Source organism: Archocentrus centrarchus, chromosome 15 (assembly GCF_007364275.1).
Source record: "Archocentrus centrarchus isolate MPI-CPG fArcCen1 chromosome 15, fArcCen1, whole genome shotgun sequence".
Lineage (NCBI taxonomy): Eukaryota > Metazoa > Chordata > Actinopteri > Cichliformes > Cichlidae > Archocentrus > Archocentrus centrarchus.
This window is the reverse complement of record NC_044360.1, coordinates 16519936-16544571: the sequence shown is the minus strand read 5'-3', so window position 1 is coordinate 16544571 and position 24636 is coordinate 16519936. Positions and strand designations below refer to the sequence as shown.

Here is a 24636-nt window from a genome sequence, read left to right as displayed (position 1 = left end):
GAGTAGCATGTTGTAACTTCACTGAGATATTTAACTCCAGGACTCACTTTAATCATGTTGAGACTTGCTACGCAAAAGAACATACTGTGTCTCCCTCACAATGGTGCTCCAGCATTTATAAAAATGTTTCCTTAAAAGGGGGGAAAAAAAATTCCTTTTTTACTTTTTTCCCTCAAGATCAAGCCATCACTTATTAGTCAGTTTAATCATCCTCTTTCATTTGTTTGACACATATACACATAACATAGAGGGCCTGGGTTCCTTTGTTTTTCTACAGTGGCAACAAGAAAGGAGACCAAACGATAAAATTTCCATTGAGTCACTCCAGTGACTGATTGTGCACAGTATAAATTATTCTCAGGCAGGGACAAGGGGTGGGTGGAGGATGTCTGCGTCAGCCGCACATGCATTTTATGTTTTTCTGACCCTGCAGTGCATGAGAGGGGAGCTTGTGCTGGCTTGTCATTGGCACATTAGTGATTTTAACAGCTCAGCCAGTAATGCCATGAATCAGGAAATGTAGGCTGTTTTTTTTTTTTGTTTGTTTGTTTTTTTAACCAACCCTTACCTGCATCTAAAATCCATGATAGTAACGATAAATGTGGCTCAGGGAACTGAAGAGGGGTATCTAATCTGCAGTGCAGTTAAAATAAGGCAGATCCAGCTGCTCAACTGGCAGTCATTTCCTTTGGCGGATTTTATTTTGTTTTTTCCTCAGCTGTCTTTAAAAGTCAGTAGTGGAAAATATTTGAGTATGCCCAAAAAAGTTGTTTTTTTCAGGGTGGTTTTAAAGTCAACATTTTTTCTTCAATAGAGCAGCTACAAATAAGACTAGAATTCAAAGTTTAATTTCATAGTGGAAGTTCTTTATTCTCATTGTGTTTAGAAACTAAGTGTTCCTTACCCGTTCTGCCAGGAACAGTAAATTACCATGCCAGATTTATTGCACACGTGACACAGTTTTCCAGGAACAACTCAAGTTTTCTAGGCTCTGTGCAGTCTCAACTAACTCCATATCTGCTGAGAACCACTGAGAAAAATAGTCTGAGCAGAACCCTGAATGTTATTGTGACTGTTACTTACTGTAAGACTGTTCTCCTGCCTCTTTGGCTCTATATTTGTCCATTAAACTGGGCATAGAGTGCATGCCTGTGGTACATCTTAATGGTTTCCATCTTTCTACTCTTTCCTCATATACTGGTTCAGCTGCTCCATCCACATCTCCCTGTTGACAAAATTAGTGAAGTGATAGAGGAAAGCTTGCTCAGTTCAGATAAAATAAAGTGGGTGATTTTAACCTCCATGTAGATGATGAAAATGACAGCCTCAGCACTGCATTTAATCTATTATTAGACTCAATTGGCTTCTTTCAAAATGTAGATGAGTCCACCCACCACTTTCATCATGCTCTGTATCTTGTTGTCATGTGTTAAGTCCGAGGGGTGTGAGGACCCAAAGGCAGACACACAAAGGCAGACTGTGGTGAACTAAAAGGAAGCTGTTTATTTGGCTGATTTCCTGAGGACAAGCAAAGGTGAAACATAAACCACAAATGGAAAGGGAATGCCAAACTGATGCTCCGACAAGATACAAAAGGAGACTGAGACAATAAATACACAGAAGGGTGATTAGGGTAAGTGGAGACAGCTGAGGGGGACACACACACAGGTCAACTGAATCACAGAAGACAAGATGCAGGAAACAATACTAAAGGCAAAGCACAGGGAACATTACCTCTCAAAGAAGTCTTTCCAATTATTGATGCTTCTATCTTAAAAATGATCAGTCTGTCTTTATTAGTTGGCTATATACCACAGGCCTTCAAGGTGGCTGTAATTAAACCTCTGCTTAAAAAGCCATCACTTGACCCAGCTGTCTTAGCTAATTATAGGCCAATCTCCAACCTTCCTTTTCTCTCAAAGATTCTTGAAAGAGTAGTTGTAAAACAGCTAACTGATCATCTGCAGAGGAACGGTTTATTTGAAGAGTTTCAGTCAGGTTTCAAAATTCATCACAGTACAGAAACAGCATTAGTGAAGGTTACAAATGATCTTCTTAGAGCCTCTGACAGTGGACTCATCTCTGTTCTTGTCCTGTTGGACCTCAGTGCAGCTTTTGATACTGTTGACCATAACATTTTATTACAGAGATTAGAGCATACTATAGGTATTAAAGGTACTGCACTGCAGTGGTTTGAATCATATTTATCTCATAGACTCCAATTTGTTCATGTAAATGGGGAGTCTTCTTCACACACTAAGGTTAATTATGGAGTTCCACAGGGTTCTGTGCTAGGACCAATTCTATTTACATTATACATGCTTCTTTTAGGCAGTATTATTAGAAAGGATTGCATCAATTTTCATTGTTATGCAGATGATACTCAGCTTTACCTATCAATGAAGCCAGATGACGCACATCAATTAGTTAAACTGCAGGAATGTCTTAAAGACATTAAGGCCTGGATGACCTCTAATTTCCTGCTTCTAAATTCAGATAAAACTGAAATTCCTGTACTTGGCCTCACAAATCTTAGAAACATGGTGTCTAACCAGATACTTTCTCTGGATGGCATTACTTTGGCCTCCAGTAACACTGTGAGAAATCTTGGAGTCATTTTTGACCAGGATATGTCCTTCAATGCACATATTAAACAAATATGTAGGACCGCTTTTTTGCATTTGTGCAATATTTCTAAAATTAGAAACATCCTTTCTCAGAGTGATGCTGAAAAGCTAATCCATGCATTTATTACTTCTAGGGTGGACTACTGTAATTCATTATTATCAGGCTGTCCTAAAAGCTCCCTGAAAAGTCTTCAGCTGATCCAAAATGCTGCAGCTAGAGTACTGACAGGGACTAGAAAGAGAGAGCATATTTCTCCCATATTGGCTTCTCTTCATTGGCTCCCTGTTAAATCTAGAATAGAATTTACAATCCTTCTCCTCACATACAAGGTCTTGAATAATCAGGCCCCATCTTATCTCAAAGACCTCATAGTCCCATATCACCCCAACAGAGCACTTTACTCTCAGACTGCTGGCTTACTTGTGGTTCCTAGGATACTTAAGAGTAGAATGGGAAGCAGAGCCTTCAGCTTTCAGGCCCCTCTTCTGTGGAACCAGCTTCCAGCTTGGATTCAGGAGACAGATACCCTCTCTATTTTTAGGTTAGGCTTAAAAACTTTCCTTTTTGATCAAGCTTATAGTTAGGGCTGGATCAGGTGACCCTGAACCATCCCTTAGTTATGCTGCTATAGGCCTAGGCTGCTGGGAGGATTCCCACAATAGACTTTCTTTTCATTCACCTTATTTACTTTGTTTATACTCCACTCTGCATTTAATCATTAATTGTTATTAATCTCTGGCTCTCTTCCAGAGAGATGACTGCCCCTCCCTGAGCCTGGTTCTGCTGGAGGTTTCTTCCTGTTAAAAGGGAGTTTTTCCTTCCCACTGTCGCCAAGTGCTTGCTCATAGGGGGTCTTTTTTGAATGTTGGGTTTTCTCTGTATTATTGTAGGGTCTTTACCCGCAATACAAAGCGCCTTGAGGCGACTGTTTGTTGTGATTTGGCGCTATATAAATAAAATTGAATTGAATTGAATTGAATTCAAAGTAAAACAAAGGAAAACAGACGTGTGAATAAATATAAGGGGCTTGACACAGGAGGGAGGAACACTTGCTAATAGTGTTACATCTGATTGATCTTTCTGAGTTAACTTAAGGAGTTACTTCCTCCACACCATCGGTGTGTCTATTAAAACCCATTCCTACAGGACTGCTCACAGATATCCTACCATTAATTAATGCTTCAATTTAAATATGATCAATCTATCTCCATTAATGGGCTAAGTACCACAGGCCTGTAGGGTGGCAGTAATTAAACCATTACTTAAAAAGCCATCACTGGACCAGATGACACACACCAATTAGTTAAACTGCAGGAATGTCTGAAAGACATAAAGGGCTGGATGACGTCTAATTTCCTGCTTCTAAATTCAGATAAAACTGAAGTTCTTGTACTCGAACCTACAAACATTAGAAACATGGTGTCTAACAAGGAGAAACCTCCCTGAGCCTGGTTCTGTCGGAGGTTTCTCCATGTTAAAAGGGAGTTTTTTCTTCCCACTGCTGCCAAATGCTCACTCATAGGGAGCATTGTGGTTTTCTCTGTATCATTGTATGGTCTTTACCTTACAATATAAATTGCATTAAGGTAACTGTTGTTGTGATTAGGTGCTATGCAAATAAGATTGAATTGAATTCAAACTGAGTTTCAGCTATTTGGTAAATGGACTGGTACTTATATACCCCTTTTCTACTCTAACTGAGCAATCAAAGCACTTTTTACTACAAGTCTCATTCACCCGATCACACACTGATAAAAAATGCTTTTTCTATACCTAAGTGCCTTTTCTACATAACAGCCAGACTTGCTCAGGGTTCAGTATCTTGCCTAAGGATGCTTTGATTAGAAGAGTCAGGGATTTAACCACCGACCTTTGAATTGGTACACAACCTGCTCTACGTCCTGAGCCACAGCTGCCCCTATGATATGATTTTTAAAAATGTCCAGTGTGTTGCAAACCATTTTCATTATTAATCATATATTACATAACTTCCTTTTACTAAAATAAAAATTTACATGGTGATACCCAATTTGTCATATTATGTGAAGTGAAACTGAGAAGTGGAAACTGTCAGATATCCAGAGGAACGAGCAGTTACAATCATAAACATTGAGTCCAATTCCTCTTTGCGGTAACCGTTCAGCACAAATTGTGGAAGCACTCTTTTTTTTTTTTTTAGCCATTTGAAGGCGATTGATGGTTTCTTTGATTGACGTGTGTGTGAATTTGACCCAGTGGAAATGAATGTGATTGCTTTTCAGATTTATTGGCTCTGCAAGAATCTCACTGAGAGACTTGGTCAGTGGTCAGGTGAAATCTCTCCCATCCAAGAATGTACCACTTGTCAATGAGAAGCAGCAGTCTTTTGGGGTAAAAACACGATCCTACATATTGTGCTGTTGTTTTTATGAAATGAAATACTAGGTTTTTGTTGAAATCTATGATGGAACTTTTGATTAGACATATACAATAGATCTGGTGGTGCCAGGAAATTGAGAATGTATTCTTTTTGTAGGCAGTCATTAATTTGCTCATTGGGTATGAGCCACCTATGAACGCCACTCCAAACCTAAATGAACAAGTTGATGGAGACGTGCCTCATTTGGATGCTGGTAAGAAGACTGCAATTAACTAAAATCTTCTTTGGTTTTATCCATCCATCCATCCATAGATTCATCAGACCACATGAAATTTTTTCATTGCTACAAAGTCCAATATTTATGTTCCCATCAAACTGAAGCACTTTTTAAAACCCCCCATTGTGGCTTTCTTAGGCTAAGGGTACACAGCTGTTTAGTCCAAATCCCTTGATTCCTCTTTGCTCTCTGTGTGTGGAAATGCTCCAGTTTTCACTGTTAAAAATAGCCATATGTTCTACTGATGATTTTTTTGCAATCTGATACAACAAACATTTAAGTGATCTCTGGTCACAGTCATTCAAGATTTTTTTTTTCTGACCACATTTCTTCCTCAAAGATGAGCACAATGCTTCCAGGTTTTAATAATAGGTTGGACAGTTCTTTCTGAAACAGAGTAACATATTTTCCACGATCATAGTACAGTATATGTCTTGTTGTTGTTTATGAAAAGAGAACCTACTCACTGCATCAGTTAGGGTTAAATAGCCTGTTGCCAGCCAAGACATATTAATCACTCTATTAATTTTTTTGGCCACATCGAAAGGAGCCAATTGAGGTAGTTTGGGCATCTGTCTAGGATGCCTCCTGGGCGCCTCTTGGGTGAGGTGTTCCGGGCATGTTCTAAAGGGAGGATGCCCTGGGGCAGACCCAGGACAAGCTGGAGTGATTATATCTCCCGGCTGTGTAGATATCAGTTATGAGATGTTGTAGAGAGGACCAAATTTCAAGATACATAGGCAGCATCATTTAAATAATGATGTTTTATTTAGCTGAAACACAAAGTCCAAGGCATACCCCCCTCAAAAAACAAACAAACAAAAAAAGCAAAACAAACAAACAACAAAAATCTACAAACCAGTATTAAGATAACAAAGAACAGTAGCATTATCCAAAGGACAACGAGAGAGATGGAACGATATGTACTCTGGAGACTGAGGGTTAGAAACACAAGGGGAACAAGACACAGGTGTGCATAATCAACACAGGTGAGGACAGTCAGACAGACAGTAAGTCTCAAAATAAAACAAGAAATAACTGAAAGACAAATACTAAACACAGAGGCAAGAAGAATGAAGCTAAACATGATAATAGAAACAGGTGAAGAGGTACTAACAGAAGGACGAAGCAGAGAAAGAACCAGACGAGGAAACTCTGGGGAGATAAAAAACAAACAAACGAAAAACAAACAAACAAAAAGCAATGGAACCAGAACTCACAAAAACTGAAGTTCAACATGACTAGAATCACTAGATTCCATCACTAGAAAAGTGCAATCAAAACAAGAGCCAGAAGTCAAAAATACCACAGGGCAGAAGCTTAACATGACTAGAATAATAATGAAGATGAATAACCATTAATTTCACAGATTTTTGCGATTTTTTTTTTTTTTTTGCTGGTGTTGTTGTTGTGATTTTGCACCACATCAGGCAGTGATGAGGGTGATGAGAGAGAACCAGACACAGATGGGGAAGGTCAGGGTGGAGTCTCCGGAGCTCCTGGTTTACCAAGCCACCCTGGGAAACCTAGACAGCCAATCCGTCTCAGGCATAAGAGGCACAGAGCCCTGGCCAATAAGCCTCAGGACTTCCAGGTATTGTTTGACTTGTAATTATTTTTACTCTTTGTCTAGATAATGACAAATATCGGTTTTAGAAGGAATTGTTATTGTTAATCACACGAATGACAGAACATTTCACCAGTGCTGCTACACACTCAAGTCAGTGCCAGGGAATAGACAGACAGGAAGCAGACTTGTCAACAACCTTTCTGGTTCTGCATCACTTTCTCTGGGGCAATATTTTTGTTCCACAGTTTCCTGACATTAATTTGAGCAGGCTTATGTGTTCACTGTAAAGGTTGGCAGAACAATTAACTCAAAGAAATCAATAGCACCTTTTCAGAAATGATAAACTGCAATTGTCTTGCAATGTCCAGATCCGTGTTCGGGTTGTCGAGGGTCGACAGCTGCCTGGCAACAACATCAAGCCGGTGGTTAAAGTGAGTGTGTGTGGACAGACCCACAGGACAAGAATTAGAAGAGGGAATAACCCCTTCTTTGACGAGGTAATGACTCCATCACCACACAAAGATACTCTACTCATCCAGAAATTACTTTTGAGAAATGTATTATTGATCGGTTTAGCCTTTTGCTTTGTTTTTTTTTTAGCCTTCTTTTGCCTGCTTTACATCCTGTGGTATTTCTGTCTTTATCAGCAGCTTTAGTCACATTCTTTAGCTACTGAAGGCAGTCCTTTCAGTTTTTCCTGAATTTCTCTCATTTGCATTTCACCTTGTCTTTTTTTTGCCTAAATCTTAGCCAAAAAAAACCCCTGTAAGTTGTATAATTTGCTACAATCAGTTATATCAGAGTATTCTGGAATAGAAATGTACTGTGCACACAGTGAAACAACTTGTGAGAAGCACTTTCTGTCTCTCTGTCATTCAGATGTTTTTCTACAATGTTAACATGCTCCCCTCAGAACTGTTTGATGAGAGCATCAGCCTTCGGGTATGTAAATAACTCATTTGTGCAATAAAGTTATTATTGATTTTATATATATATATATATATATATATATATATATATATATATATATATATATATATAAAATCAAGTAATTTCTGCATCTCATATCTTTTCTCGACAGGTCTATGACTCCTACTCCCTCAGATCTGACAGTCTAATTGGAGAGTTCAAGGTGTGCCAAAAATGCTTTTAAATCCTAAACTTTGCTTTCATTATTTCACACTTCACTGATGAATCAGAAGTCTGACAGATTTCATTTTCCTTCCTATCCAGCTCGATGTTGGGTACATCTACGATGAACCCAGTGAGTAGTTCCATATTGCAGGCATGTTTTGAGAAATTTCCCTTTCTAAACACTGTATGTAGATGCTTGAACATGTTTCATATGACCCCATGTGCAGGTCACGCCATAATGAGGAAATGGCTCCTCCTCAGTGATCTTGATGAGTCGAGCGTGGGGCCCAAAGGCTATCTGAAAGTCAGCATAATTATTGTTGCTACTGGAGATGATCCACCAGTGAGAATACCTTCTTCCTCAAAATCACATGCCTCTCTCTCAATGTAGTTTAAAAAAAAAAAAACACCTCTTCTGCTCTCCTGTTACCTTTTGTGTTTAGACTGAAAGAAAAGTGCTAAATGAGGCGCAAGATGACATAGAGAGCAATCTTTTGGTGCCTGCTGGTGTCACAATGCGATCAGCCACTCTGAGCCTTAAAGTCTATCGTGCCGAGGATATGCCACAGAGTAAGTGATGTACCATAATTTTCTGCACCTCCCGTGGGTTAATGCAGTGAAATCTGTTTAAGAAGCTTCTACTTTGTGTTGCAGTGGATGATGCCTTTGTTCAGACAGTAAAGCAGATGCTTGGAGGGGAAGGAGACAAGAAAAACTTGGTGGATCCATATTTGGAAGTCAGCTTTGCTGGGAAGAAGGTAATTTCATGTTAGATTAAAAAGGGATGTTTTTAAAATTACTTACAATGTAATTACAGTTAATTTGCAATGATTCTTTTGTTTTTTTGTTTTTTTAGGTGTCCACCAAAATAATTGAGAAAAATGCTAATCCAGAGTTTAATCAAATTATCAATCTTCAAGTAAAGGTAAAAAATAAAGAAGCAAAAAGATGCATATGATTCAAATTCAAATAAGACTTTAACCTCCAGCATAAATAATCTCTACCTCTGTAGTTCCCATCCATGTGTGAATGCATCAAGTTGACTATGTATGACTGGTAAGAGCTGACAGTCATTCACAGGCACAGGTGAGGACAGCATGACCTCTATCTGATATGTCCTTTTATTCTTGGCAGGGATCGTCTAACCAAGGATGACGCTGTAGGAACAGCATTTTTGAATCTGAGCAAAATATCTTCCTCTGGTGGAGAGATTGAAGGTAATCATACAGTATTGCTTTCACTTTTGCCACTCACTGGTTTATATCCATGTTGCAGTGTAACATTTATATTGGGTTTTTGTTTTTATTCATTCAAAACAGACACACAGGCTGAAAATTCCAACGCAGTCACTGAATGTATGTACTGAACAGTTACTGGCATGATTGATTTTGTTTTACGTTTGAAAACGACTGTAAGATTGGATCATAAAACTGATTAAGGGATATAATATATTTACTGAGGTAATAATAGGTAATAAAGACTGCTTAAGTGTCTGCTTCTCTTTATGTCTCTATCCTTACCTTGAAACTGTCCTGGTGGATTTTTATATGTAGTTTTCTGTGTGTTATAGTGAGCCCAACTGCATCAGATGTTGGTTTTCTCCCAGCCTTTGGGCCCTGCTACATCAACCTGTACGGTAGCCCGAGAGAATTCTCTGGCCTGCCTGACCCATTTGAGGAACTCAACCTTGGAAAGGTAAGTCTAACCAGTGTGATATTTTGCCCTCATTAGCATGTACTCAGTGTTTTTTCATTTTCACCTCTTTCAGGGAGAAGGGGTCGCATATAGGGGGAGGGTCCTTGTTGAACTGTCTACTCAGTTGGATGGAAAGATTGATAAGAATGTGGATGACATCTCAAGTGATGACATCTTGGTCGCACAGGTACTCACTACACACATCATAGCCTGTTGTGCTGTCTTTGCTTCTACTGTTGATCCGAGTGTCCCCAAAGCAAAAAAAAATAAAAAATCTGCAGCTTGGTTTCTAGCTTATGTAATCTAGAGACACAATACCTCTAACTAATGGTGTGAAACGAACTTGTAACACTCCCACATCCTTTTTATTGGGTGCAGAAATATCAGCGGAGGAGGAAGTACTCCCTGTGTGCCGTTTTCCACAGTGCATGCATGCTTCAAGAGCTCGGTGAGCCAATCCAGTTTGAGGTCAGCATTGGTAATTATGGTAACAAACTGGATTCCACCTGCAAGCCACTGGCGTCCACCACCCAGTACAGCTTTGCTGTGTTCGATGGTACGAAACTTTTGTAATAAAGAAAAAAAAAATCTGCATCAATAATAACTCTAATATGCTTGAACTGTTAACCTTGCTATAAGTGTTAGCAATAAGGAGTCATAAACTCCTAACATGTGTTTAAAATAACTGTGTATATTTATTATGTATGCTACAGGTAATTATTACTATTACCTACCCTGGGCTGACACTAAGCCTGTAGTGATTCTCACTTCATACTGGGAGGACATCAGCCACCGCCTGTACTCTGTTAATATTCTCCTCTTCATTGCTGAGAAGCTGGTAAAAATAGCTCACAGTGTAATATTAGCATTAATGTATGCCTTAATGTTCTACAGTACATGCCTGCACAGGAAGTGGTGCTCATTAATCTCTCTCTCTCTACCTTTTACTCTTTGCGATTTGTTTCAGGAGTCTCACCTTATTTCTTTAAAAACAGTCATCTTAGCCAAGGTTCCTGAGACACGCCTGGCTGAAATTTGGCTTAAACTCATCAACTGCCTGATTGAGGACCTTAACAAGTAAGACAAGACCAGACAGATCCCACACTAGACCTGCATGAAGTAATGCTTTAATGTAGATTCTTGTTAGATAGCTGTAATTTTTTGCTGTTAGGTTAGATAAATTTGCAGGTGGCTTTTGTGGTTAAATTCTGTTTATTTATTTATTTTTTGCTCTGGTCTGTGTTTTGACAGTGTCCAGCTTCCAGTTGTGCAGGAACAGCCCAACATTACAGCACTGGATCTCCAGATAAAAAGTCTGCGTGATGCTGCTGTGGAGAGTATCAAACACATGGCCACTCGGATGAGAGAGGAAGCCACAGATGTCAAGGCGACTGTTGGTGAGATTGAAGACTGGTTGGACAGACTAAAGCAGCTGGCAGAGGAGGTGAGAATTTTTTTCTCCTGCTAAAGGATGTCCAGGGTGCCATTGTTATCAAAATTACAATATAAGGCAGCTCAAAAACACAGCATTGAAACTTTTTTTTGATGCAACTTTTGTGTGTCTCCATCAGCCTCAAAATAGTATGCCAGATGTGATCATATGGATGTTGAGAGGAGAGAAGCGGGTGGCTTATGCGCGAGTCCCAGCCAACCAGATCCTGTACTCTAACTTCAGTAATGAGGCCTGTGGCAAACACTGTGGAAAGACTCAGACCATCTTAATGCAGGTAAAGCACTTATAACAGATGTGTCTTTAATAGCCTGCAGTCAGTCAGCAGGCCCTACGAAGCTGCTAGAATTATATACTTAATTGTTTAAATTACCCATAAAAATGATAATGCCCTTGATTTTTGTATGTCAGTATCCCATTGACAAAGACAAAGGTCTGAAGATCCCTGTTCAGCTGAGGGTCAACATGTGGCTTGGTCTCTCTGCCCAAGAGAAGACGTTCAACAGCTTCTCAGAGGGAAACTTCAGTGTGTACGCTGAAATGGTACAGCATCTACGCAAAACATTTGCTTCTGAAGAAATACATAAACACATGTGTGACTGCTTACTTTAGAGAGGTTTTCTATAAACTATTTCTTGACAGCACTCCTGCTTTTTTTCTCTGCAGTATGAGAACCAGGCTCAGGTGTTTGGCAAGTGGGGTACGACCGGCCTGGTTGGACGCCATAAGTTCTCAGATGTAACCGGAAAGGTGAAGCTCAAACAAGAGCGCTTTCTGCCACCACGTGGATGGGAATGGGAGGGAGACTGGTTTGTTGACCCTGAGCGATGGTGAGCAATCATACAAGCACACACACTCACAGTCCTTTCAATCTTTTCAGTTTCCTGCCTTGTACAGTTTCAAGCGCGTACATCCTGTTGCTGTGCACTCAGTCATGCACTCCTAGTATCCTGTTCACATTTCAGCATCTTTTATGGAAGCATGCTGCTGTATGTTCTATGAATGTAACGGATGTCATTGCGGCCAAGAAGCTGTCATGGTCCGGGGTCCGTGTGACCCTGTGTTTTTGTTTTGGCTTTATTTTCTCTGTTCTGGGGTTTTTCTTTTGTTGTGGGGTTTGGTTATGTTTTGATTTTCTAGTTCCTTGTGTTTCCCAGTGTTCAGTGTCAGGTCTGCTTCTTTGTTCTCTTGAGACACTTCCTGTTTTATTTTGACAGTCTCTTGTTCCCTGTGCTTTGTGTTTAGTTTTGCTTCCCCTGTGTCATTAGGTTCATTTGGTTCACTTGTTGTTCCCTGTTGTTTTCACTTGCCCTAATTACCTTGTGTGTATTTAAGCCCTCAATTTTTTTTTGTTCTTTGTTGCATTGTTGCCTGTGTTTACCCCTTAGCTGTGTGTCCTCAAGTGTAGTGATCTGTTTTTGCATTTTCTCCTAGGCTTAGTGTTCTGCCTTTTGGTTCAGCTTTGGTGGAGATTTTTGGGTTTTGTATTTTGTTTTTGTTCCTTTGCTCCTTCAGCAATAAAGCTATTTTGAGTTTAAGTTTTTATCCCGTGTCCTGCGTTTGGGTCCACCCATTCCTGCACACAGTCCCAACCATGACAGAAGCACCCTGTGTGTAGGGTATTAGCCTACCTATAAAAACAACAAAATGCAAATAATTAAAAAAAAAAAAAAAAAAAAAAAAAAAAGGAACTTTTTGTTGCTCCCTTATTGACAAAAGGTTGTCACAGGAGGTAGCTCCACATATTTGATTTGGCAGATTACACTAGTCCATTTTAGGCTGCATCAGCCCAAAATGGACTAGTGTCTCCTCCTGGGATCAAAATCAGGGAGCTTTCAAAATGATTGGCCAATGGTTTAAGTTAAACCAGTACACTATGGCGCCACAACTGTATGTAACTGAAAACATCACCTGTTTGTTTGAGCTTGCTTTCCTGTTTCAATCAGAAAGCCGGTACTGTGGGTTCTAGTTTGTATTTGTTTTAGAAGTTGTGGGTAAAAGTAGACCACATGTCACCCAAAAAGTCACACCACACCTGGCATTATGAATCAACACTGCCAGTCATGCTCAGATGTGAGCTGCAGATGTGGCTACAATTGGCCTTTCCATAATACAATGTTGAGAAGTAAAGGAGACAGTGCTTTTGGAGCAGTGCATTTTCATGGATTTTCTGTTGTGAAGCACTTTGTGATATCTGTCATGAAATGTGCTATGTAAATACAATGTTACTTCCTTACTTACTTAACTGAGAATTTTCACAAAATCTCAGTCACAGCACAGCATAGAATAGTGATGTGTGCCACCACAAATTATAAAAAAATATCTGCCCAGTGGCATTTTAATAGGTTACACAGCACCTTCTGACTTACATATACAAACCCTCTCTCTCTGTTTAATTATTTACTGATCCCTTCACATTTCTTCATTTTCTATGGGGTTTTAGCTGCACTTGCTCACTGGTCCAGCTTTCCCTCAGAATCAGATTACCACTTTTTTGGGGGCGTTTTTTGCATGGCGAATGTTATTTTTACACAGTTTTCTCCAAGAAGCTGTTTATTCCTGCTTTTTGATTGATGTTGTTGGTGGTACAGATTCCCAGGTAGAGTCCCGTGTGTACCCTCAAGTGAATTAGGGTACCAGCCACAGTGCAGAACCAAACTATCATCACAATCACAGGAAATGAACAGGAATTTGGCATCAGCCAGTGTTTTAGTTTAGGGACTTCTCCTTCCCTCCCTTTGTGACTTCTGACTCTAAAGTACTTAGAGCCTCACACCGAAGTTTGTGTAAATAATCTTAGCTATCTGAAGCCTGCCTTCCTGAGATTTTCTGATTTGTTTATCGTGGGCCTACATAACTTTTGTCTGAGTCATTCAGCTTTTTATTAATCTTTGTGGTGCTGTTCTCTACAGTCTGTTGACAGAAGCAGATGCAGGCCACACAGAGTTTACAGATGAGGTCTTTCAAAATGAAACACGGTTTCCTGGGGGGGAGTGGAAGCCTGCTGCAGAGCCCTACACAGACGTGGTATGATGTACTTCTCTCACCCATAGCCATATAAATACACGTTTAACTTTAAGGCCTGAAAAAATCAGAAAAATGTTGGTGAAGATAGCAGGACAAAGCCTGTTTATTCATACTTGTTTCCAATGTTATCACTTTCTTCTGTGCTAGTGTGTACTCATGAGAGGTCAATTTCTTTGTGGTTTTATTGACGTAAATGAGCATAAGGCCTTTTAAGGACCTGACCAGCTGTCTTTCTGACACCATTTGTAGTTTTTAGCAGGGTTGCTACTAAGAATAATTACACCACATTGAGTATTTGGGCTGAATAAGAGACCAAAAACCTCAAAGCTGCTGTAAACATCTATCGCCCCAGTCTCCCTTTTCCAGCAGTTCCAACGTGTTTCATTTCTTTTAGTTACCCTCCTTCCAAATGCGACAGAGAGCTCTTAAAAGCTTTAATAAACCAGCTGCTTGTTTTTCAGTTTCTGTATCATAATTAATACTAGAATTATAACATAAATGAATAACAAACTTTGCATTTCGTGTAGAATGGTGAAAAGGCTCCGAGTCCAGGGGACTTTGAGTGTCCGCCCGGATGGACCTGGGAGGATGACTGGAGCTTTGATAGCAACAGAGCTGTAGATGAAAAAGGTAACATGAAAATTAAAATTAAGTGAGATTAGGTCCATGATTTGTTGGACAAAGACAATATTTTTGTAGAGATGTCAGTGCAAGTGAGGGAGGCCATCATTAGGCTGAAAATAAAAACAACTCAAAAAACAAAATAAAGTGATCCGAAACACAGCAAAAAAGAGGGGAGTGGCCAAATCTATAATTTACAATATGTATTATTTAAAAGAAGGAATCCACTGGACATCTCAGCAACACCATAAGCCTGAAAGACCACAGAAGGCAAATAAAGTGCATGAATTCTTTCCATATTTAAGAAATACAATTTCAAAACTTCTAACAAAGTCAAGAATGCTCTTAAGGAGGTAGGCATATCATTGACAGTGTCTACAATCAAGAGACGCCTTCATGAAGTTCCAATCGGAGGGTTTACAACAAGGTGCAAACTGTTGGTTGCACTCAAGAACAGAAAGGCCCAATTAGACTTTTAGCTGAAAACATCTAAAAAGTATATCCACAGATTAAACCAAGATTAACTTGTACCAGAATGATGGGAAAATAAAGTTACGAAGGAGGAAAGTTACGGTTCGTGATTGGAAGCATATTGCTTTTTCTATCAGCCATGGTGAAGGTGTTATGACATGTGCATGTATGACTGCCAGTGTAAGCAGGTCCCTAGTGTTTATGATTTGACTGCTGATAGAAGATGCAGGGTGAATTCTGAAGCGTACAGGGCTATACTCTCTGCCCCAATTCAGCCTAATGCTGCAAAGCAGACTTCATAGTGCAAATTTACAAATGCAAAAACTAAACTCAACTCAAGAGTTACCCGAGGCAAAGAAGTGGGATATTCTTCCATAACCAAGTCAGTCACCTGATCTCAGCCCAGCAGATCATGCTATTCCGTTACTAAACACAAAACCAAAGGCAGAGAGACCCACAAACAAGCAGCAACCGAAGGTGGGTGCAGTAAAGGCCTGGCAGAGTATTCTAGGCAGTTTGAAACAGCATTTGGTGATGTCCGTGGGCTTTAGACTTCATTCAGTGATTGAAAAGGATTTTCATTCAAGTGTTAAAAACTGTTCTTATATTTAAAATTATGTTAGTTCGTCCAATTACAGTTGAGCCTCTGGGGGATTATATATAAAAATGTCTGTAATTTCTTTTTATTTCATTGAATTAAAGTCTGCACTTTAATCTGTTTGATTTAAAGTCCTCTGTGGTGTGTATAGAGGCAAAATTAGAAAAACGTTGTCCAACAAATTACAGGCCTAACCATACATATCTTCTCTTCCTATTGTTGTCATTTTAGAATTACTGTGAGCCTAACTGTGTACGTGTGTCTACTGACACTAGGTTGGGAATATGGCATTACCATTCCCCCTGATGATAAACCCAAATCCTGGGCTCCAGCAGAGAAGATGTACCATGTCCACCGCAGGGTGAGACTCATGAGAAAGAGAAAGAAGATATCTGACAAAACGGCTGCTGCTGAGGTGAGGAAGAGGTAGATTAGTAAAAGAGTAGATTCAGCACATGGGTATAATCTCATTGTTATTTATTTTATTCCCTCTATAGAGACAAGGATTGGGGGAAGGCTGGGAATACTCTTCCCTGATTGGCTGGAAGTTTCACAGGAAAGCACGTTCCTCTGACACGTTCCGCCGCCGCCGGTGGAGGAGAAAGATGGTCCCATCAGACGCAATTGGGGCCTCTGCCATCTTCAGACTGGAAGGAGCATTAGTAGGTCTATGTAAAGTACTCTGAGTAAAATTATTAAATATAATTTTTATTCTGAAATGACTCTGTCCTCATAAATGTGTTCATCTCTGTCAGATATTGGCAAATAACATCAGTTTTATTTCAGTTTTGCTCAAATGTTTCGAAAACCCTTCTTTTAAGCTCCTTGGCGTTTGTTTCATTAACAGGGGCTTGATGTCGACGAGAAGGCCAATAAAACATGTGCATCCAAAGTATTTGGTGCCAACACACCCACTGTTTCCTGCCACTTTACCCGTAAGTAGCTGGATCAGATAAAATAAATTCCTGTTTGTTGCTGATTAAAGGCATAGTTTTTCTTTGAACTCTGCATCCCAACTGACTGCTCTTAATGTGAGATTACGCTGATATCCTGAACCTGAATATATCTTATGTCTTATGAGGTTATATCATTTCAGGAGACATGCTGTTTGGCATTTTAATAAAAATGATTTCCCTCCAGGGTCTTACATCTACCATCTGCGAGTGTACGTCTATCAGGCAAGAAATTTGTGTGCCATGGACAAAGACAGCTTCTCAGGTAAAAACAATCCCTCATGATAGGAATACAAAGTGTAAGCCCATTAAGAAGAAATAAATGAAATAAACTCCTGAAGTAAAAATTTGCAAAGCGTGATAATAAGAGTATTCTGGGTTTTCTAGATCCCTACGCCCACGTGTCATTTCTGCATGTGAGTAAGACCACAGAGGTCATAAAGACTACACTGAACCCCACATGGGATCAGACTCTCATTTTTGATGACATTGAAATCTACGGAGAACCACAGACCGTTGCCCAAAACCCTCCTGATGTAGTCTTGGAGTTGTATGACAAAGATCAAGTGGTGGGTTCAGTGTTTAATCTGCTCAACTTCTGATCAAATTACATACACAATCATGTCCTAGAAAAGCAAAAGTTGACATAATAAGGCTTTGCTGAGTCTGCACTTTATTCTTTAGGGTAAAGACGAGCCCATGGGCCGCTGCACGTGTCCCCCTGTGGTAAAACTGAACCCCAATGTGGCCGTCAGCCCTAAGCTGCTGTGGTTCCCGGTCACCAAAAAAGGTCACAGTGCTGGAGAGGCACTGCTAGCTGCTGAGCTTATACTGAAGGACAAGGTACAGAAAACACCAAAATCAAGTGATTATACTGTAACTTAACATTAAGAAGCTTTATAAATGCTTACAGGTTAATGATGGAGATTTTCCTCTGGTGCCTCCTCGGCGGGGGGAGAATCTCTACATGGTTCCTCAGGGAATCAGGCCAGTTGTACAACTCACTGCAATTGAGGTACACCTTTAAGTCATTCAGGGCCTCTGCCAGCCCAGACCAAGAACACTGTCCTACCTTTAATTTATCCCTCTCTGCCATGCTACCCTCTTCATCTGCCTCTACTAGTTTTTGTAACAGTGAATGTGTTTTTATTTGCCCCCAGGTCTTGACTTGGGGCTTGAGGAACATGAAAACCTACCAGTTGGCCACGGTGTCATCCCCCAGTTTGATAGTGGAATGTGGTGGTGAGATTGTTCAAACCGCTGTGATCAAGAACTTCAAGAAGAACCCCAACTTTCCTGGATCGGTGCTGATGCTCAAAGTGGTAATAACCTTGAGTCTTTCTCAAGAAAATAAAACAAATTCACATGTATAGACTTTTAAATATTTCCTTACAACAGCCTGTTCTCTCGCTGTTCATATAGCTTCTTCCCAAAGAGGAGATGTACACCCCTCCCATTGTGCTGAAGGTGATCGACCACAGACCCTTTGGTAGGAAACCTGTAGTGGGACAGTGCACTATCGACTGTCTGGCAGAGTTCCGCTGTGACCCGTATCGTCTTAACGATGAAGTCTGCATGTCTGCTAGAGGTATCCACAGACACAGAACTCTCACACATGCACATTTAGCTTCATAAGGTAAGCACTGATTATATATATTTTTCCATTAACTTTGAAGTGGCAATGATAGCTGCCAATCAAGGAGATGTTGTCATAGACATGGAGGAGAGAAGCATTGTCAAAACTGAGGTAAATAAATCACTGTCACAAAAACAGAATGACAAAAAATTTAATCTACTACTTTTTTTTTGGTGAAACTCATTCTTTGCTTCCTTTTTTACAGCTTCAAGCAGAAAAGGTCAGATTTTCTCTTGTCACACATTGTCTACTAATGGATACTATCATCTATCTTAAAAATACTAAATGTATTAATATTTTTTGGTGTGCAGGAGGAGGAGGCAGTAGACTGGTGGAGTAAGTTTTATGCCTCCATTGGAGAGGAGGAAAAGTGTGGACCTTACCTAAAAAAGGGATACGACAAATTGCAGGTGACATGCTTTACAGACGGTTTCACACGCAAACTGATATAATCTGAGCATGCATTTGTGATGGTTTTACGACCTAAATCTAGATTACACACAGGCTTGTGACCTGAAATTAAAAGTTTGCAGTTATTTTCAGTGAAAATAAAACCAGTATGGGTGTTCTGTGAAGTCTTGCAGCTAAGTGATACACCCGTTTTTAATTCACCTGCTGTAACAAACAGGAAACCGTAATGCATTTTGTGGTTTTTAGGTATACAACTGCGAATTAGAAGAGGTTAGAGAGTTCCAGGGACTCACTGACTTCTGCAGCACCTTCAAACTTCAGAGAGGAAAGAATGAAGATGAAGAAGATGACCCGTCAGTGGTGGGAGAGTTCAAGGTGAAGAAATGTGGCTATCAGTCATGCAGCATCCCACTATAGTCCAATTACTGTTGGAAACTTATACACTGCTCAAAAAAATAAAGGGAACACTCAAATAACACATCCTAGATCTGAATGAATGAAATATTCTCAATGAATACTTTGTTCTGTACAAAGTTGAATGTGCTGACAACACAATCACACAAAAATCATCAATGGAAATCAAATTTATTAACCAATGAAGACCTGGATTTGGACTCACACATAAAATTAAAGTGGAAAAACACACTACAGGCTAATCCAACTTTGATGTAATGTCCTTAAAACAAGTCAAAATGAGGCTCAGTATTGTTTGTGGCCTCCACGTGCCTGTATGACCTCCCTACACCGCCTGGGCAAGCTCCTGATGAGGTGGCGGATGGTCTCCTGAGGGATCTCCTCCCAGACCTGGACTAAAGCATCCGCCAACTCCTGGACAGTCTGTGGTGCAACTTGACATTGGTGGATGGAGCGAGACATGATGTCCCAGATGTGCTCAATCAGATTCAGGTCTGGGGAACGGGCGGGCCAGTCCATAGCTTCAATGCCTTCATCTTGCAGGAACTGCTGACACACTCCAGCCACATGAGGTCTAGTATTGTCCTGCGTTAGGAGGAACCCAGAGCGAACCGCACCAGCATATGGTCTCACAAGGGGTCTGAGGATCTCATCCCGTTACATAATGGCAGTCATGCTACCTCTGGCGAGCACATGGAGGGCTGTATGGCCCTCCAAAGAAATGCCACCCCACACCATTACTGACCCACGGCCAAACCGGTCATGCTGAAGGCTGTTGCAGGCAGCAGATCGCTCTCCACGGCATCTCCAGACTCTGTCACATGTGCTCAGTGTGAACCTGCTTTCATCTGTGAAGAGCACAGGGCGCCAATGGCGAATTTGCCAATCCTGGTGTTCTCTGGCAAATGCCAAGCGTCCTGCATGGTGTTGGGCTGTGAGCACAGCCCCATCTGTGGACGTCGGGCCCTCATACCATCCTCATGGAGTCGGTTTTTAACCGTTTGTGCAGACACATGCACATTTGTGGCCTGCTGGAGGTCATTTTGCAGGGCTCTGGCAGTGCTCCTCCTGTTCCTCCTTGCACAATTGCGGAGGTAGTGGTCCTGCTGCTGGGTTGTTGCCCTCCTACGGCCTCCTCCACGTCTCCTGGTGTACTGGCCTGTCTCCTGGTAGCGCCTCCAGCCTCTGGACAGTACGCTGACAGACACAGCAAACCTTCTTGCCACAGCTCGCATTGATGTGCCATCCTGGATGAGCTGCACTACCTGAGCCACTTGTGTGGGTTGTAGAGTCCGTCTCATGCTACCACGAGTGTGAAAGCACCACCAACATTCAAAAGTGACCAAAACATCAGCCAGAAAGCATAGGTACTGAGAAGTGGTCTGTGGTCCCCACCTGCAGAACCACTCCTTTATTGAGGGGATCTTGCTAATTGCCAATAATTTCCACCTGTTGTCTATTCCATTTGCACAACAGCATGTGAAATTGATTGTCAATCAGTGTTGGTTCCTAAGTGGACAGTTTGATTTCACAGAAGTTTGATTTACTTGGAGTTATATTGTGTTGTTTAAGTGTTCCCTTTATTTTTTTGAGCAGTGTAATTACACACACACTCTCTCCTTACACCTTGTGTACCATCTAGTGGACAATTTAAGAACAGCAGTTAAAATAAGGTTGGCACAGATTTGAGACTGGGAGCAGCTATACTAGTGAGGAAACGTGTCCACCACTATGGCACGGGTGCATAATAACACTGTAATGACGTGTCTGTGAAGGGATAATTTACTAAAGAATATGGTAGTCCTAGAGCTGGTTTGAACCACTTGCTTTATTATAATATGGCATAACTATCATTAAATCATAGTTTAAGTAGTTAATGCCGATACTTTAAAAATCCAAGCTGATTTTGGGAAGACTCACAATTTTAATATAACAATGCTTTTTTCTCTGGTGCCCTACAGGGCTCATTCAAGATTTACCCACTGCCTGATGACCCAGGGGTGCCAGCTCCACCTCGTCAGTTCAGAGAGCTCCCTGAGAGTGCACCACACGAGTGCCTGATCAGAATATATGTGGTGCGCTGTACTGACCTGCAGCCTAAAGATGCAAACGGCATGGTGTGTTTCATACACAAAGCTGCAGCTGAGAATCCATGCTGCTTTAACCCTGTGCAGATTAACCTGTCATAATTTTGAAAAACTGCTTTCAACATTATTTATTTCTGCATTCTCCTTTCAGTGTGACCCGTACATTAAGATTACACTGGGGAGGAAAACAGTGGATGACAGAGATAACTATAAACCAAACACCCTCAATCCCGTGTTTGGAAGGTGAGATGTTGGCTTTTTTTTTTTAAATTTTAATTCATTTAGACTAAGTGAAAATGCAAGAAGAATTTCGTATTTTTTTCTCCATTAATGTCCAGGATGTTCGAGCTGTCCTGCTTCCTGCCTCAAGACAAGGATCTGAAGATTTCTGTGTATGACTATGACCTCCTGAGCAGAGATGAAAAAGTGGGTGAGACTGTCATCGATTTGGAGAACAGGTTTCTCTCTTGTTTCAGGCCCAGCTGTGGCCTGCCAAAGACTTACTGTGTGTAAGTATGCACACTTCAGTGTGAACTGGGACCATAAAAATACATCTGCAGTACAGCTAGCACATGCTAATATGCTTCATATGACTTCATTTGAGGATTAGTTTCTTAATTCCACATTTGTGTAGCTCTGCCTTGCTTGTATCTGGTCATTATGATCAAAGTTGCCATTGGTTCTATTTTCTTTCAGGTCTGGGATCAATCAGTGGAGAGATCAGCTGAAACCTTCTCAGATACTCCAAAATCTGGCCAAAGTGAGGGGTGTCCCTCCTCCACGCATAGAGGGAGATGGCAGCTCACTCTCTTTCTCAGGACGAGAATACCACCTACAGGAATTTGGTACAGCCATTATTGAATCATACCCTATAATCATATTAATAGTAATTTTATTCCTTTTGTGTACTATCCCACTGATTGTGTCCTGCTTTCTTGTATGCCTTTCCACTGTTGGAGATATTCTTACTGTTTGTGTCAGTGATATTAACACTGACATATGTGATCCACTGCGTTCTTTGCAGAGACCAACACGGTACCACAACACCAGCACTTAGGCCCAGCAAGAGAGAGGCTGGCCCTGCATGTTCTCAGAGATCAGGGCTTGGTGCCAGAGCATGTAGAGACCAGGACCCTGTCCAGCTCCCACCAACCAAATCTACCCCAGGTTAACACCCATTGCTGCATTTTGATTTAAACATAACACTCTGCGAAAATGAATGTTGTAGTTATATGCTTCACTTTGTTTAAACCTTTTTCCACAAATGCAGGGACAAATTCAGATGTGGGTAGACATTTTCCCCAAGAGGCTCGGTTTGCCTGGGCCTCCGTGTGATATTACTCAACGCAAAGCTAACAAGTAAGAAACTCTTTGCAAAATAGTCATATATTCTAATATAATGCATTGAAGGGTGAAACAGAATTGTCTACTTGAAACAGGTACTTCTTGCGAGTCGTCATTTGGAACACAAGTGACGTGATTCTGGATGAAAGAAGCATCACCGGAGAAAACATGAGTGATATTTACGTTAAAGGGTATATTTAATATCATGTCCCTCGCTTCAGTTTTTTATTTGTACTTGTACCATGTTCAACAACATGGCAACATTTTTTTGTTTGTTTGTTTGGTTTTTTTTGTATTTTTTTTAAGATGGATTCCAGGAATGGAGAACAACAAGCAGAAGACTGATGTCCACTACAGGTCTCTGGATGGAGATGGAAATTTCAACTGGAGGTTCATATTTGGCTTTGACTACCTGCCTGCAGAGCAGCTGTGTGTTGTCTCTAGAAAGGTGAGTAAAGTCACGGATGAGCAGCAAAATCAGTGTAAGCAGATATACTGTGATGGTCTCGGGTAATGATCTAAATAAAATCTGATCTTTATGCAGGAGCATTTTTGGAATATGGACAAAACTGAATTTAGGATTCCTCCTAAACTGATCATCCAGATATGGGACAATGACAAATTCTCCCTGGATGACTACTTAGGTGAAACATTATTGTTCTTTCTCCAAATTTACTGAGGCAAAAGCCTTAAAACGAGTCAGCTACAATAATGTATGCTCCACAGCTGTTTCACAGAAAGATATTTTTCTGTTACAGGTTCAATTGAGCTGGACTTACTGAATCTCATCCCCCCTGCTAAGACCCCAGAAAAGTGCAGCCTGAAGATGTTGCAAGGAATGATGGGATCACAGCCCAGCTCACTTTTCTCCCAGAAGTCTGTGCGAGGCTGGTGGCCATGTGCAGTTGAGCAGAATGGAAAACCCGTACTTGGTGTATGTTCACTTTTTCTGCACAGTCCTTTCTAATTTTTTTATAAATGTTTTTAGAGATCCCGTTTAAGGCTGTGTTTCAAAAATTTTGCAGGGAAAAGTCGAGATGACGCTGGAAATAGTGTACGAGAAGGAGATGGAGGAAAGACCTGCAGGGAAAGGCAGAGAAGAGCCCAACATGAATCCCAAACTGGACCCACCCAAGTAAAAATATGGCTCTGTAAATAAAAAAATAACTGTTTTATTTGAATATGCTTACTTTAAATGTAACTGCCTGTCTCCATTCAACAGCCGCCCCGACACTTCATTCTTCTGGTTTACAAATCCTTGCAAGACCATAAAGTTCATAGTGTGGCGCAGATTCAAGTGGTTTTTCATTTTGGGGATTCTTCTTCTGCTTGTTATCCTGTTCATTGCGATCATGTTCTACTCCCTCCCTGTAAGTTCACTCAGTTTGCTGATAATTTCTTTATTTCATCACTAGGTGTATCCATCAGAACCCTTAAAGCATTTTGTCTAAAATTGATGTAAGCGATTTATTAATATAGCAATTTTAATTCAGAATCTAAGAAGTCTGTTCTTCTCTCTGCAGAATTACATCTCAATGAAGATTGTGAAGCCTTTCTCCTAAGAAGCATTGTAGAAGAGCTGTGTATAAGAACTAAGCAATAACCTTCTCTGCTGATGCCTTAGAAGTCTGACACTCAGCATTTTCCTGTCACAGTGACTGCTATGAATTTTTATATTTTTTCACTCAGTCTATTTGTATGTCTTGTACACAAAATCAAATTAATTTCACAGTGTTAAAAAAAAAACTAAAGAATGACAAAAATCAGATTTTATATCTATAAAAGATTTCATATCTTGTGTGAATTCCATGATAATGTCAAGTATTCTGTGTAATCATGTTTGAATGTCAGTCAATACTACCACTACATAAATACTTTTTGTACTTTTTCATACATAATGGCAACACTTGCAACTTAGTGATTAGAGTTTAGGTGACATGTCCAAATAAATGTGTAAATAA

The 24636-nt window shown here is 40.5% G+C and overlaps 1 protein-coding gene across 2 annotated transcripts in view; it reads left to right on the top strand.

The window, feature by feature from the left end:
* myofl (myoferlin like) overlaps positions 1-24636 on the top strand; it is a 26072-nt gene extending 1436 nt beyond the window's left edge. The window contains exons 4-54 of one of the 2 annotated variants that reach the window (XM_030747666.1): positions 4890-4998; positions 5144-5240; positions 6695-6858; positions 7203-7331; positions 7714-7776; positions 7916-7966; positions 8068-8098; positions 8196-8311; positions 8412-8538; positions 8623-8726; positions 8825-8893; positions 8981-9024; positions 9103-9185; positions 9288-9323; positions 9539-9663; positions 9737-9850; positions 10042-10219; positions 10377-10501; positions 10631-10740; positions 10915-11107; positions 11235-11390; positions 11525-11656; positions 11780-11943; positions 14026-14140; positions 14668-14770; positions 16106-16245; positions 16328-16492; positions 16678-16765; positions 16971-17048; positions 17171-17352; positions 17468-17626; positions 17697-17798; positions 17944-18105; positions 18206-18371; positions 18460-18530; positions 18625-18639; positions 18731-18829; positions 19077-19205; positions 21206-21361; positions 21483-21574; positions 21670-21840; positions 22028-22176; positions 22356-22498; positions 22602-22690; positions 22771-22866; positions 22982-23123; positions 23220-23319; positions 23434-23609; positions 23701-23810; positions 23898-24045; positions 24199-24636. In XM_030747666.1, the coding sequence (XP_030603526.1) occupies positions 4890-4998; positions 5144-5240; positions 6695-6858; positions 7203-7331; positions 7714-7776; positions 7916-7966; positions 8068-8098; positions 8196-8311; positions 8412-8538; positions 8623-8726; positions 8825-8893; positions 8981-9024; positions 9103-9185; positions 9288-9323; positions 9539-9663; positions 9737-9850; positions 10042-10219; positions 10377-10501; positions 10631-10740; positions 10915-11107; positions 11235-11390; positions 11525-11656; positions 11780-11943; positions 14026-14140; positions 14668-14770; positions 16106-16245; positions 16328-16492; positions 16678-16765; positions 16971-17048; positions 17171-17352; positions 17468-17626; positions 17697-17798; positions 17944-18105; positions 18206-18371; positions 18460-18530; positions 18625-18639; positions 18731-18829; positions 19077-19205; positions 21206-21361; positions 21483-21574; positions 21670-21840; positions 22028-22176; positions 22356-22498; positions 22602-22690; positions 22771-22866; positions 22982-23123; positions 23220-23319; positions 23434-23609; positions 23701-23810; positions 23898-24045; positions 24199-24237 (5905 nt within the window). In that variant the 3' untranslated portion in view covers positions 24238-24636. The remainder of the gene's footprint in view (positions 1-4889; positions 4999-5143; positions 5241-6694; positions 6859-7202; positions 7332-7713; positions 7777-7915; positions 7967-8067; positions 8099-8195; positions 8312-8411; positions 8539-8622; positions 8727-8824; positions 8894-8980; positions 9025-9102; positions 9186-9287; positions 9324-9538; positions 9664-9736; positions 9851-10041; positions 10220-10376; positions 10502-10630; positions 10741-10914; positions 11108-11234; positions 11391-11524; positions 11657-11779; positions 11944-14025; positions 14141-14667; positions 14771-16105; positions 16246-16327; positions 16493-16677; positions 16766-16970; positions 17049-17170; positions 17353-17467; positions 17627-17696; positions 17799-17943; positions 18106-18205; positions 18372-18459; positions 18531-18624; positions 18640-18730; positions 18830-19076; positions 19206-21205; positions 21362-21482; positions 21575-21669; positions 21841-22027; positions 22177-22355; positions 22499-22601; positions 22691-22770; positions 22867-22981; positions 23124-23219; positions 23320-23433; positions 23610-23700; positions 23811-23897; positions 24046-24198) is intronic. The other variant, XM_030747667.1, reaches the window with a different exon arrangement.